This window comes from Pseudophryne corroboree, chromosome 5, assembly GCF_028390025.1.
Source record: "Pseudophryne corroboree isolate aPseCor3 chromosome 5, aPseCor3.hap2, whole genome shotgun sequence".
Classification (NCBI taxonomy): Eukaryota; Metazoa; Chordata; class Amphibia; order Anura; family Myobatrachidae; genus Pseudophryne; species Pseudophryne corroboree.
In genome coordinates, this window is record NC_086448.1 from 554,010,832 (window position 1) to 554,026,147 (window position 15,316).

Here is a 15,316-nt window from a genome sequence, read left to right on the forward strand (position 1 = left end):
AATCATTTTCAGGGGCAGGTCCAGTAACGGAGTCTCTGATTTTTTATTCTGTCAGATCACCTGATGACAATTAAACAATTTATTTTAACTTCATGGTTCATATTTGTAAATTTGTTAGTGTTCATTTTAAAATCTATAAATACATATGAATTTATATACATTAACTTCCTTATGTAGTAGCAAAAGTGAGACTGTCCTTGGCTATGTCAGTAGAATGACATTTTAGATGAGAATGTTACTTGGCATATGGTGCAAGTGGTTAGAGAGGGTCTTAGAGTATGGTCCATGAGTGCTATAAGGTTTTCAGTGGATGCAGATGGAATATTATGAATGAAAATAAAATATCTTTATGTTTATTTGTGAGTATTGTGTTTGTAAAAATAAGATGAGATCTACAGCAATGTGTCTGCTGTACCATAACTGTGTAGCAATTATTATTGCAGAGAGTGGGAGACAGAGTCTTCCTTTAGATATACTTGCCTGCTCTTCTGGTGTTCCGACAGGTAGTGTGAGTTCAAGGCTTGATTTTGAAGTGAATTGCATCTTTGTGGTCCTGCCCCTTGCTGCAATATGCTATACATCACAGCATTGTACAGCAGGGAGGAGGCAATAATGGTGCAATTGCATCTGACACCCACCCACCTACATCTTAACAATTACGCCTTTAGTGGTGTAATGTGTAGGGGTATTTTTGCAAACAGCAGAGTTAGAAGTGAAATTGTAGCCCAGTGATGACCATTCCCAACACTTGTGAGTAGGGCTTGTCCTTCCATACCTGATATGTACCTGTGCACCCGATCACTTGTTTTTACATTCATTTTCCCAAAGACAAAGTATCAATATATGGTTTAATTCAAAGTGTCCATTTGCAAGCCTATAACATGCGGATATCTTTCTCTGCAGGAGTCCAAAACATTGCAGAACAATGGTGCCAGCTCCAGTGGGAAACCCGCAGAAGCACATGACCAAGCCATCTTCCAGACTGCCTGGGGAGAGAGAAGAGAAAGAACGGTTCTCTACATTCTCGCTGTGCTAGCTGTCCTTATCGCTTTTTTAGGGTTAAAGTTATTTGACAGAGAGGTTTTAGGAAATTAAAATGTTGATATTTAAGAAATAACAGGAGAATTGAATTAGATCAGTAAGCTACAGTACAGTATTGTGTGGTGTCAGTTTTTCTTGTTTTTGTCCAGCATATATTAGTGTATCATTTGTACAGATAGCTTCATATGCTGGACTTAATGTTCTTTCAATTAACAACAGGAAATGATGGAATATGGTATTCAGAATACAGCCACAACTTTACATTTATAATGCATTTCTGAATTGTGCTACAGTATGTGCAAACTGTAGTCTGTAAAAACACCTTGTATAGCGCAGCGAGGTGAACACTGGTTAGTGTTAAAGTGCTCAGATTGTAATGTTGGCCATTTACATGCAAATCCAGCCAATTGGCCTAGTCACGGAATGACCAGGGTCAAGCCCATGTTCAGTTAATGAAAAACCTAATGGTACAAATTGTCCAGTGTGGTCCCATGTTGATAAGGCTGACAGTAGCTTGGGCTGAAGGACTGCTGTTAGCCAATGACGCACTCTCATCAGATGACTGGATTTTCCAGCATGCTCTCTAAAAATCCAATTGGCCTTGATGAGATTGCTCATCTCTCTGGCTCCACAAACTGAGCAATGTTGGGGTAATTTGGTTAGAAACAAAAATAATCTGATTGCACTTGTGTTACTGTGGTTCTTGTATATAATACAGTAAAAGCTAGACCTGCGGTGTGTTACAGTGCCATGTTCTCCGATTAGTTTCCATGCTGGAAACCAATCTGCATTATCTCCAATAGAAATGAATTGCTCAAAGGGGTTTTTTCTTTTCCCTAAACATCCATCTGCATTTACTTTGAACTGTGAAAGTGTGAAGTATGCAGTACTAACCCACCGCCTACTGATCTGCTGAGCCATCGATAGCTGACTCTGACAAATGCATTTCTTATGTGGATTTTTACCTGGAGAACTGTATTGTTGACCTGTTCAATTTACAATTCTGCACAGTTAGTTTAATTGAATTTAATGCCGATTCAGGCTTATTCTGTTGTTAATGCTAAATTATCGCAAGTTCGGATTTATCTGGATTTTTCTTTTTGGATATCCAAAACACGTGACAACCAGATAGCCAATAAAATGCTATTTTGAAATCCGGGTAAATCCGAACTCGCATGTCTATAATTTAAATGTGCAATTTGAGAGCAAAAGCTTTTTTGGAGTTGAATGAAATTGTGCATTTTTTTTTTTTAATTATACTGATTTCTGCAATGTAAACACTTAGCCAATTGCTTGAAGGACAAACCTGTTACCCGAGTAATGTAAAGTAATATGTGTGAGAACAAACATTAAGAAGCACCACATATTTGTCCCAACTCTTACTGAGGGCGGCGGACTTTCAAAAACATTTTTTAATGACAGACATTTACCAGATATATTCCATTCTAAAATGTGGCTTCTCTGATAGGATTCATATTCTCCTGCTTTTGTTTTTATTTTTTTTGTTTTAAATATATTTTAAGTGGCATATTCAGTGTTGCTAGTTGTCACACTTTGTAAGGGGTATTTAAAGGTGCAAAGACCAGTAGTGTATTGTAACCCATATCAACCAGTTTAGTCTCAGAGGTTATTAATTTAGTGTATAGCATGAAGACTATTGCTGGGTACACACTAGACGATGTGTGTACACAGCGATATTGGCAGCGACGGGACCCAGCTGTATGCACATCCGACGGGCGATGTCGCTGACGACGCGCGAGAGCGCGTATCGTCCGCGACATAGTGCATATGCACTACACCATATTGTGAACGTTGTGTTGGAATCGGGCACATCATCCACTATATTGTCTAGTGTGTACACAGTTTAAGAAAAGTGAGGATTTGGCTGCTATATTTACTCTGTCTGTCCAATTGCACCTTTTTATTAACTAATCCCCTGTGTTTGATAGCAACAAATATTTTTATTAATAGGCTTGAAAATGGAAGTTGTAAAATGTGATGTGTGGAAATAAAAATATAGACAAAAAGTATGTCTATGGTGTTCTTTTAATCTACATTAGCATGATTACACAAAGCCATATTTTAAGAATTTCCTGCTAAGTGATAGATGAAGGAAAACGCTCCTGTTTATATGCCACTTAAAAGCAGAAAACACAAATGCTGATTAATTTCTCCTCATTTAGATGTGGCATCTCCTGCTGTGCATGAGTTACCCTTCAGTTTGTCTGACTGCTTTGTATACAAGGCAATGTGATTGGATAATTGTGCACCATTTCATATTAGACAGGAAGCAGCGATGTGCACTCTTATTTCCTTCAGATAATTAAAGTCTGTGGACCGCAACCACTTCTATGGTCCTGGTGTTTTGAAAATGCATTACATTACTCAGAAGTATTTTATTCATTGATATAATAATTGGAGTATTTGATGATAGTAAACTGAAAATGGAATGCTCTATTATACACCTTTCTTATTGTACCTTTATGTGCTTTTATTTTAAGTCATATTATGTGACTTGGTATATGTGCTAAATTATATCTCTCCATAGTGCAAAACACTTGCAGACCAGGAATGTTTTCCAGGAATCTCACTTTCAGGTCTGATCAGCCGCAAAGTATTTTATTGTGTGTTTATAACAATGCCTAAATATACTGTATAGTATAGAAACAGAGCAGAGTCCAGTATGTTACGATATATATATTCTTTCTGATTTTGCACACACCTGTATGATGCAGGGGCTATATAGTTATATATAGTATATAGGGGGTCATTCCAAGTTGATCGCTCACTAGTAACGTTTTGCAGTGCATCGATCATCTCAACCACGCCTAAACTGCGCATGCGTATGCACTGCAATGCGCAGGTGCGTCATACGAGTACAAAGCGGTTTGTTGCTGAGCGATGGATTTAACAAAGAATCCATTTGCACAGCCGAACGCACAGTGATTGACAGGAAGAGGGCATTTATGGGTGTCATCTGACCGTTTTCAAGGAGTGGTTGAAAAAACTCAGGCGTTTCCAGGACGGGTTTCTGACGTCAATTCCAGACCAGACACGCTGAAATGATAGCAAGGGCTGAGTAAGTCTAGAGCTACTTAGAATCTGCACAAAAAAATTTCGGCCCGCTTGGCAGCACACGCGTTTGCACACTTGCAAATCGAAAATACACTCCCCCATAGGCGGCTACTATCTGATCGCAAGCCAGCAAAAAGTTGCTAGCGAGCGATCAACTCGGAATGACCCCCATAGTTCCTCTGATATTATTCCCAGTTAGTTGCCCTTTTCTGAATTGACAGTTTAGCTATTTGTGTAATATACCTATTGAGCTGAGCATGTGATACTAGCATAGACATGTATTGAGCAGCGCTATATGGTAAATAATCTTGATGATTTAGATTTATGCAAATCTGGTTCCTATTATTATATATGGATGCTTTTATTAACTACATATGCTACCTTGATTATTGCATCAATACATTTGCTGCATTTAGTATTGAATTGTTGCCATGGTTTCCCAATAAGTTAACTACTTCCAGTTTTGCTAGTGCTCGGTTGTTGCTATAGCTACTGCTGTTCTTTGAGGCGTCACTTCCGGCACATGGGATCTGTTTTGCTGTTCCACCGCAACCTGGCCGCGGCACTTTGGTTCCCACTGGTGACGTCAGTGTTAATACACTGACGTCATGGTCCGGCGGTGGTTAGTGCGCAGATACGCGCTGCTGAATGTGATTGCTAAGAGGGACCCGCTGCATTGCACAGGTGACTTGATTCATGTAATTATGTTTGCTTTATAAACCTCTTGTTTGTTGTATGTGTGTGGATTACCCTTTGAGAAAGGTGCGCCAGCACCGAAATGGCTGTCGTCGGGGTGGGTGGTTACTATGCCCCAAGCTGCTTACTCATGCCTGTCATCTAATGTAATGTATCAACTTCACTTTTTATGAGATGGTTTTTTATGTCTCTGGTGATTAAATAGTAATTTAATTGGAATGTTTATGGTCGTGCTGGTATTTCCACCATTAGAGCCTTATGGGACCTAAAATGGACTAATATATATAAAGATAGATCCACGGTTATCTTGGCTTCTTTGATTCGCCTAGGCACACCATTTACATAAACCCTTCATCTATTGTTCTCAGCTGCAATACAATACAGAGAACAATACAGCTGGGGATTAAGTCATTACAGCAGGGGATTAAGTCCGACAGCCCAGTCTCAGTTAATCATAATAAAGGCCAAGATAAACATGGACCCACTTGGCGCTGCGGAACCCTTGTGGCGCCATATAAATAAAGGATAATAATAATAATCTGTATGTATATATATGGAACACTGTGACGCTGTCCGTCTGAGTTATTTTTCCTTGCAAGACTCGTGAGTGCCGCCTGTTAGTATGTGTATATATATATATATATATATATAAACACAACAATAGTGAAATTGGTGCCCTAGGGGAGGTATACTCCTGACCCCTCTTTTGTTCGTGTCCGTTTCAATATATCTTACAGAGAGCATAAAATACACAGTATATATATATATATATATATATATATATATATATAAACACAACAATAGTGAAATTGGCGCCCTAGGGGAGGTATACTCCTGACCCCTCTTTTGTTCGTGTCCATTTCAATATATCTTACAGAGAGCATAAAATACACAGTGAGTTCCAATTTACAGATTTTTTATTAAAACATTGCTAAAATATCAATAATGTTCTTATATCCTTAGATGCATTAACAGATGACAGCCTCCTCACATAACATGGAGGTCTGTATCACACACATGATACTTGGATGCACTGCTCATTTCACTAGATGGTTGAATGAATCAGAGTTTTTCCTGTGAACCTTTCTCACGATTGTGATGTACGAAGTATCATATGCCTTTTGTAGACACAATCAGGCAACATTACTCACCTTTTCAACTGCGTGAGGCCTGTTTGATGGAAAATAGTGTCTAGAAATATTACCTTAGGAACACATATTTTTGATGCAGATACACCCCTGATGAAGTCTATCTGACAAAACGTGTTGGGTATTCTATTATGTTTTGATGTAACCTCCAACCTGTATCATTGGAAGAAGGATCTCATGAAAGAAGCAATCTGTTCATCTAAGAGAAATCAAACCTCCATGTTATGTGAGGAGGCTGTCATCTGTTAATGCATCTAAGGATATAAGAAAATTATTGGAAGCAAGTACAGATGGAGCTATGCTCATCTTACAGTGATGCAGCATACTCCAACACAGCTTGCTGCATGGTATGGTGGTCTGCCACTATTCCTAATGGAATAAACGTAGCAGTCGCTGGCTGTGAATAGTCGCAGCTTGGCATGCCATGCCGCATGGCAGTAAAATGAGCATGGCTTCATCTGTAGTATAGATTTGTTATTTCCATTCAAATGGCCTTAAAAGGACAGTATTTCTTCTTGAAGGTACCAAGAATATACAGCATACAGATATTCTTAGAAGTATACTTGGTATGTTTTAATATGTTTAGTCTGTCTACATATTTTTATATGTAGTAGGAATAATAAGCAGTAAAAAATTGGTTTTATTGAAAGATGTAAAATAAATCATATCAAAGCTTTATTACTTTGGATTGTTAATGTCAGAAAGCATTAAAACATGGGCGATCAAGGGTTCTAATACATAGCAATGTTTCACAGTATTAATATAATACGCAGAATGCATTTTTTTTTACCATTAAAACTAATACAAAATTTAAAAAAACCTGGTTAAAACAAAAAAGGAAAACTGTTTTAAAAAAAAAATAGTTTTTATTTTTTTTATTTTTTCCAACATTAATTAAAAAAAACCTGGTTTAAAAAAAAACGATTTAAAAAAGTGTTGTTATTTAAAAAAAAAAAATCCAACTCTATTTCACAATTTTATGGAAAGCCTTCTAAGAACATTGAAGGATGACTAGCAGGAAAGGAAAAACAACTCCAATTTAATGTCCATTTTAGCATTGGTATACAGCAAGCAGATATGGAGTGATGTTCAAGGTCCACATACTATTGGCCATGTAGTGTAATTCCTTATGTTCTTTAATTGCCTTGTTTTTTGTTTTGTTTTAAAAAAAAATATTTTCATTTTTGTTTAACTCGCTGTATGGGAGAAAGAGATTTTCAATTTCTATTGCATCCATACAAAGGCTGATCAATAGGGACTCCAAATGCTTGCAAATGTAGATATATGTTTACACTTTTGTTAGGACAACTCTGGTATAGAAATGACACACTAGCACACCCTGGTAGTCAAAGAGTTAACACTCCATTCAAAGGGTTAACACAACTAAGCAATAATTATCTTCTTAAAAGGCTTATGCATTCAGTAGAGTAACAAAGGCAAACATATTACATTTTAGATCTTAAAAAAAAAGTGTATTTTAATATTAAAAATAGTATAATATAGATAGAATTTTTAATATAGTTTTATTTTTAAATTTGAACTTACAGTTCTACTGTGCATGTATGAACCATATACCCAGGACGTGTGCAGTATGCATACTTCCCTTCGGACTGTCACGATGGAGCACTTAGGTGGATACTTAATTACTGGAGCTATTCAGTATTGAGGACAGCTGCAGCATTGCTACAGAAGTAGCGGTGTTACTTACTATAGGCCACCCAGCCTTCTGCACATGCATGCATGAGTGTACTGATTACTAGGCTGCCCCATCGAGCCCCTAATAATGAATGGACCCATTACAGAAACATATGAAAACGATAATTTCTGTATGTGTAACAGTAGACTTACCATACTATTCCTTTCAACTGGAACGCTTATGGATTACACAGGTTGGAAATTCAGGCTTCAAGTCAGCCAACCACAGAACCTGTGTAATTTACGAGTGTCCCGTATGGTAAGCCCATGTAACAGGCCCATAGTGATGATGTATAGACCCCTTGGGGGTTGATGTATCAAGCAGTGGAGAAGTAGCCCATAGCAACCAATCAGCAGATAGACCCATTATTTTATAAAGCGTATTTGATAAATACTTCCTCAAAGATGATAGGTTGCTATGGGCAACTGCTCCACTGTTCCACCCTTTTCACTGTTTGAAACATTAACTCCTTAGTCATGTATGTTTATGTGCTCGCCTATATGCTGTTCTGTCTGATAAGAGCTTCATTGTATGCTTTTCAGTTTTGTATGTGCTCGCCGGCATGTTATTTGGAATGGGGTGTGCTCCGTGGCACTGTATGTTGGAAAGTTCTGTGTGTGCGCATATTTTTGTTCAATCTGAATGCAGAAATTGCTCATTTATTTCCTTCCATTGTATTTTGTAAACAGCGCCTCGGAAATGACAGTAATTCAGTGAAATTAAAATGGGAAAAAAGTGGTTGAGCTTTAGATTAATGGTACGAGGGGGGTTGGGGATGTACCTTTTGAAGAGCCGCACCTTTGTCACATCCCTGTCGGCACATCTCGGAATATTTGACAGCCTGCGTTAATTTAGTTTTACTCCTCAGTTCAGCTCCACGTGAAGAAAGCGAGAGTGATTTCCTGAATAACAGAAAGTAATATGTGATGTGGCAGCGACTGGCAACTCTGACATTGAGCTTGGCTGTAGCCATTACCCACAATCCTTCTGTGCTTCTTGAGAAGCAATTACAATTTCACAGGTTGGAATTAAAATTCCCTGTGGTATGCAATAGAGTAACAGAGACTGTCAAAGTGATTTCAAGCTGCTAATCTCTCACTGTTGTAGGAGTGAAAATAGAGTTCCTCTTACAGATACAGAGGTCTGACAACTTAAAAACTCCAGATCAGCTAAATGATTTAATACATGGCAATTTAAGATAACTTCACCTACATAAAGATTTTATAGGCTCAAAATACCTGGTGTAGTAGTGGAAATAAGTGTGTTACCATCCACTGCTTTAGTGTGATGTAGTGGTGTACTGCTAGCCATAATGTGAGTATATCATGTTCATGTAAGAGCTGCCCCAGCTGCTAATACTGAGAGCATGTGTAACACGGCCATCCCAAAGCTCAGTGATTGCACAAACAAAAGTTATAATAAGCAACATCCACTATATGTTTCTACATTTGGCGCAAATGCCCAGCCTGTTTCCAGGTGCTTTGTAATTTACTTGTGAATGGGTTGATATTGCACTATGAAACAGGTAGACAGAAGGGTACACATTTTCCTGTTAGTCAACCAGATTAGCCAACTAGAAACTAGATTTAGGACTAGTTATGTATGCTATCTTGGGTACTTGACTTTCAATGTTCCTGGCAGGGATGGATGCAGTATTCCAGTTAGTGATGCCACACTCCATGAACAGTTGATTAGTTGTATTCTGGCAAAACTAACCCTAGAGTGTGTATGTACATGTATGCCTGTGTGTTAGAAATTTAGACCATGAGCTTCAATGGGGCTGACCCAATGTGATGACAAATATTCTATGTACAGCGATGCAGGTGGTTCTAAATAAATGGTGGTAATCTCACCTCTTTCTCAATGTATTACATGCATTGCTCCACCCAAGTCATTTACTGCCTCTGCAAGATCCACCAAGGGCTGTCTCAGGAAACCACACTTCCTTCTACAAACGACTTACTGTAACCCACTGGCATACACAACTAGTCACATTTATTAAAATCCTGTGCAGTTTAAAAGCATATAGCCCAATAAAAAGGGTATATAATTCATAACAAGGTTAATCTGTGATTTGGTAGTGGGTAGATATCAATATAATTATAGGATGAAAAGGCATACAATAAGAATACAATAATGTTGTGGAAAAAATGTACTGAATAATGGCATGGGACAATAACGTATAGGTCAATCCTTATTTTCAATACCTGGTAACCTACTCTCTATAATAGAACTATAGCAGAATTAGCAGATTCAAAGTGGCAATACCTTTAAATAACTCTATAATAAGCAGCTATGAATTCTAGGTTGTAAATATATATTAATGCAATTTCAAAAGTTACAGTGCTTGCTTAGATAACAGACTGACAAGGGCGTAATGGGCTTCACCTTTACATATACCAACAGGTACACTCTCTTGAAAAGCATATTGCACTGTAGAGGTCACAGGAACAAATAAACAACTGCTGTGTGTTTTCTGGACAACAACTAATGTCCTGAATTTGTAAAAATGAGGTAGCAACATGGATTACACAATTCTGAAGAAAAAACATATCAAAGATGATGAAGAAAATAATTTTCACTGTGAAGGCGTATGTAGTCTGAGTAATTACTATGAAGAAGACAATGATGTGGGTAGTATATCCAACATGTATGATAATTGGTAATGCACTAACATGCATTGGAATGCTGTCCACTGAACAAGTTTAGATATGGAGTGGAGTAATCCTGGCAGTTTAAGACCAAAGCCTTCAGCTCAAACAGGCTGTGTACTACTAGCTAGTAGACCCATTTGTTACAGACTTTAATCAGTTTTGATGGGTTAAAGACCTTGATGGTTCTCCAGTGACTATCCTCTATAGGAGGGGTGGGAAACCATTTTTCTACCAATGGCCATTTGAATATTTATAAAATCCTTCGGGGGCCATACAAAAATTATCAACTTAAAAATTAGCCTGCCCCCAGTAGTTATGCCCCCGGTCAGTTGTTATGCCCCAGTAGATATGCCCCCAGTCACTTGTTATGCCCCATTAGATATGCCCCAGTCACTTTTTATGCCCCTTTAGATATGCCCCCAGTAAGTTGTTATGCCACATTAGATATGCCCCCTTTGGTTATGCCCCCTAGTAGCTCCGCTAACACACACACATAAAAAATAACCACACAATACTTACCAGCCCCACTCCTGCTTCCGGACCACTGCCCTCTGCCTGGCTGCCCGCTCCTCGGAACTATGGGAGAGAGACATCATGACGTCTCTCCCATAGCGCCGCACATGTATACTGCCTGAGCCGGAGCTCAGGAGTGAGCTCCTGCCTCCGGAATCTGCTGAGGAGAAGGAGCCAGGTGCCCAGTGGTAACAAAATATCAGCGTGCACCCGGCATCTCCCTCGGTTAGGTGAGCCTTGCCGGGCCGGATCAAGTGGCTTTGTGGGCCTTATACGGCCCACGGGACTGAGGTTCCCCACCCCTGCTCTATAGGTTGCGCATAATGAGAACAGCAGTAGCAGCTCAGAACGGTGGAAAGGAAACAGTATGCTCTGAAAACAAATGGATTCATTCTGAACTCCCTATGTTGCTTTGGACCTTTGGGTTGGACCAAAACTCTTTCTGTTCCTTCAGGCTGGATCAGGATTCTTTGGTCTGGTCTTGAACTCTTACTGTAACTCTTGGGGGGGCCTGTTCCTCTGGGCTGACCCCAGAGGAACCCTGTAGCTTAGTCTGTGGCAGTGACGGACTCCCTGTAGAATTGGCAGTTGCCTTTGTTAGTATGACAGCTTTTACTAGTACAAATCTATAACAGTTACATGATGATTGGCACTAAATGATGACCCAATGGATAAATGATGGTCCAAATGTCCAACTGATAGGCTCCTTTCAATATTCGATCTTAGGAACAATGATTAAAACCAGCATGTAGTAGGTTCTTGATACTTTAGGAGCCGTCATGAACATAAGTTCTACCTAGTTTGTATTCATTCACTCATAACATAAAACAAATAAATAAATTGAATGACGTTCAATGGGAACAAGATTTACAGTATTTCTCCTTACAGCAGAGTCATGTCCCTCTATGCTATTCTTAGACACAAGGAAGGAGTTAAGGCAGGGATATATGTCTTGTGTTATAATCAAGTAGACTTCAAATTTCAGGGATTATTGAGTGAAGGGATCACTGAAATTTTACAATATATTTATTTTATTTTTAACAGTTTCTTTTTCATGCAGAGACTACCATGGGCACTAGGCTTGGCCCCAGCTATGCTAACACAGGCAAACCTCGTCAGACGGTAGTATTACATGTTACATAGATGATGGCCTCTTTATTTGGTTATTTCTGGTATTTAATCAGCTCTTATCCAGGTCACCAATCACCTTGACAAAGACATTTAAATGTCAAAATGTGTTGGAATGGTCACACGCAGTATGAGTACCTGCAATGGATATATTTCATAGGCTCCACCTGATTTCCATCTTTGTCCATCAGGGTTTCTCATGATTTCTGAATTTACATCTTCCATCTATTAGGAAGGGACTCATCCATTTTGTGGAATAGATCCTCATGTCTTTATTATTGTTTCACAAAAAGACTCAATTATGATATCCAAACACAAATGCAGCCAAGTCCTGGGTGTAGACCTGTCTCACCCTTTTATCAATATACAAAACACTCAAACAGTGGACCGGCGCGAATGCAATCAGGGTATATATAAAAATTGTTGTTAGGATTATGTCATGACCCGATGGTTTAGGTGGGATGAAATGTCCACTTTCTAAAGTCACAAATAAAAGAATAAGTTATCTTTCTTATGGATTTGCACCTGGCGCTGTCACTCACCAAAGTGAATGCAGCTGAAGTCTGAGGGATGATCCCAACCCCTCCAAAGAGAATATGCAAACAGAATGAGACAGCGCTTCCCACTTTGGTTTTAACTTTTTTATATATATATATATATATATATATATATATAAAAAGATAATCACAAAAATACAAATACAAACAAAGATACCGGCCAGTATCACACTTATAAAATACTGATTAATATAATTCAAATTTAATCATAAAATATATATACCAACTGATTATAAATCTATCCTAAAAAGGCTTCTACTCAAATTGATATTATATCATATATTAATACTTGCATTAATATTGTACTAATAATAAAGCATGCACAGAAATGCCCTAACAATATAATAAGGAGGAATGTCCAGAATTATAGTAAAAAGTGCAAAAGATGGAACGCACTGAGTTAATAGTCCAGATAATTAGCACAATGGGTTAGTAGGCACCTGTAAGCAAGCATACATTCCTTTTAACTAAGCAGCCTTCCAATCATCCCTATTTGAGGGATATATAGCGGAGTTAGTATTGTTATATAGCCACACAAAGTTCTTTCAGCCAAAATGGATTAAGCAGAAATAATATGAATAATTTCCTGTAAGGCTGCAAAGACTGGCAGCCCAATTGCCAAAGAATGGAAGCAAAGTTAGTGAAATAGGTTACCCCACATCTTGCATTGATCCAGGATTAGAGCACATTTAGCCAAAGCACTCAGCATAGATTTTATCCTTTATGACTGCACAAGCTAGCAGCATATATTTCAAAGGGTAGCCAAAACTTTAAGGCAACTCATTCCCCTGTGCACTGGGGTATGGATGAAACAGTTCACCGGCCGGTAAATGGAGGTTGTGAGCCACACACCCGATATTGCAATGGGTGAAAGATAATCTCCTAACTCACAACGCCTGTTGTTGTCCCTCACATACGCGTTTCTCCGCCTCAGGGTCCATTTTCAGCGGCTTCATCAGTGTCCGACTTTTAACTCAGTGCTTTCCATCTTTTGCACTTTTTACTATAATTCTGGACATTCCTCCTTATTATATTGTTAGGGCATTTCTGTGCATGCTTTATTATTAGTACAATATTAATGCAAGTATTAATATATGATATAATATCAATTTGAGTGGAAGCCTTTTTAGGATAGATTTATAATCAGTTGGTATATATATTTTATGATTAAATTTGAATTATATTAATCAGTATTTTATAAGTGTGATACTGGCCGGTATCTTTATGTTTGTATTTGTATTTTTGTGATTATCTTTATATATATATAAAAGTTAAAACCAAAGTGGGAAGCGCTGTCTCATTCTGTTTGCAAGTTATCTTTCTTATCTCTTAGTCTATTCTCTTTTCCATAGCCCATCAGTATTTACACTGTCCTTCTGAATCCTTGTATTGTACCAGATGTCCTAATTCACTTCTGTCGTGTAATTCGTATGACATATATAGGGAAATAAAGGAGGATGATAGTGTAATACTGTTTATTCAATAAAATTACTTTTAAAAAAACACACACATTCTTCTAGCAGCGTACCATTAGCAGCAGTGTATAGGGCACACCAATTCACATTTGATAGGAAAACTTTCTTAGGTACCTCCCTGGACCAGACATCCACCTAGAGAGTCCTGGCTTATTGGTCATCTGCCTCGGAAGTGTGTACTTCACCAACGCGTTTTGTCTACAGGAGCCTTTGTCAAAGTATTTCAACCCTGACACCTTTCAGACCGCACCTGAACACTGGTTATGCGCGCTCATGTGCCAATAACCCGTGGTCATAGGTGGCGGTCTGAAAGGTGTATAATTCTCTTCTTTCCTGATATGTGAGGGAACTAAAATTTAACATAGGTATTCTTCAAGTGGGAAATAGGAAAACTACATAATATGAATTTTAATAAACCTCCCCTAAGGGGATGAAAAGGGGGTTGACATAATGATGTCATTACCGGTGCATGGCTTGCGTTGCGTGAATGAGAACACCCAAACAGACAATCGGATCAAAATTTGGATTGCACCTCCAGTGTGTAGAATTTAATAAACTACAAAAATGTGAAAGCTCTCACTCAGTCATCACAAGTTTTCTTACTTCCCGATATGTTAGGAAGTTGAAATGTAACATAGGTATTCTGCAGGTGGGAAATAGGAAAACTACATAATTAGAATTCTAATAAACCTCCCCTAAGGGGATGAAAAGGGGGTTGACATAATGACGTCATTACTGATGCATGGCTTGCGTGTGTGAACGATAACGCCCAAATGGACATCAGATCAAACTTTGTATTGCACCTCCAGCGTGTAGAATTTAATAAACTATAAAAATGGTCCTGTCACTTTTTACCGTATCTGATACAGGTGCTCCTCGGTAAACGCCAAGAACCATGGATTAATATTTACTTACATTAAGACATCTCAAATTTACATCTCTATAGATTTACCAAATTTTTAACACACTTTTATATTTACAACCGTGAAAATCATAAACTCCTGTACGAAAAAATGTGTAGAACAGCTAGTATATATACAGCAACAGAGACAGATGGCACTCAGAGGGCTTATATGTGTATAGATCAGTACATAGTCACAGGTAGATATAAACAAATGCAATAAAACACCTAAATAGAAAAGGACATCAATAGGGCAGAAAGGTGCCTCCCATTCACAGCAGCAGCATGTACTGGTGACATAATCAGACTGTGTCTAAAGTAGAGACACACACCTACAACACACCCACACCATGCTCCTCGCTGGGCTGGGTTGCCTAGGAGACCAGTGTACACAAAACTAGACACCAAAACACCAAATAGAGAAAAAGAACA

At 38.4% G+C, this 15,316-nt stretch overlaps 1 protein-coding gene across 2 annotated transcripts in view; it reads left to right on the top strand.

Annotated features, from left to right (window-relative positions):
- Positions 1-3,071, top strand: part of CDKAL1 (CDK5 regulatory subunit associated protein 1 like 1) — a 1,663,077-nt gene extending 1,660,006 nt beyond the window's left edge. For both annotated transcript variants that reach the window (XM_063923244.1, XM_063923245.1), the window contains exon 16: positions 904-3,071. In XM_063923244.1, the coding sequence (XP_063779314.1) occupies positions 904-1,095 (192 nt within the window). In that variant the 3' untranslated portion in view covers positions 1,096-3,071. The remainder of the gene's footprint in view (positions 1-903) is intronic.
- The last annotated feature ends 12,245 nt before the right edge of the window (positions 3,072-15,316 follow it).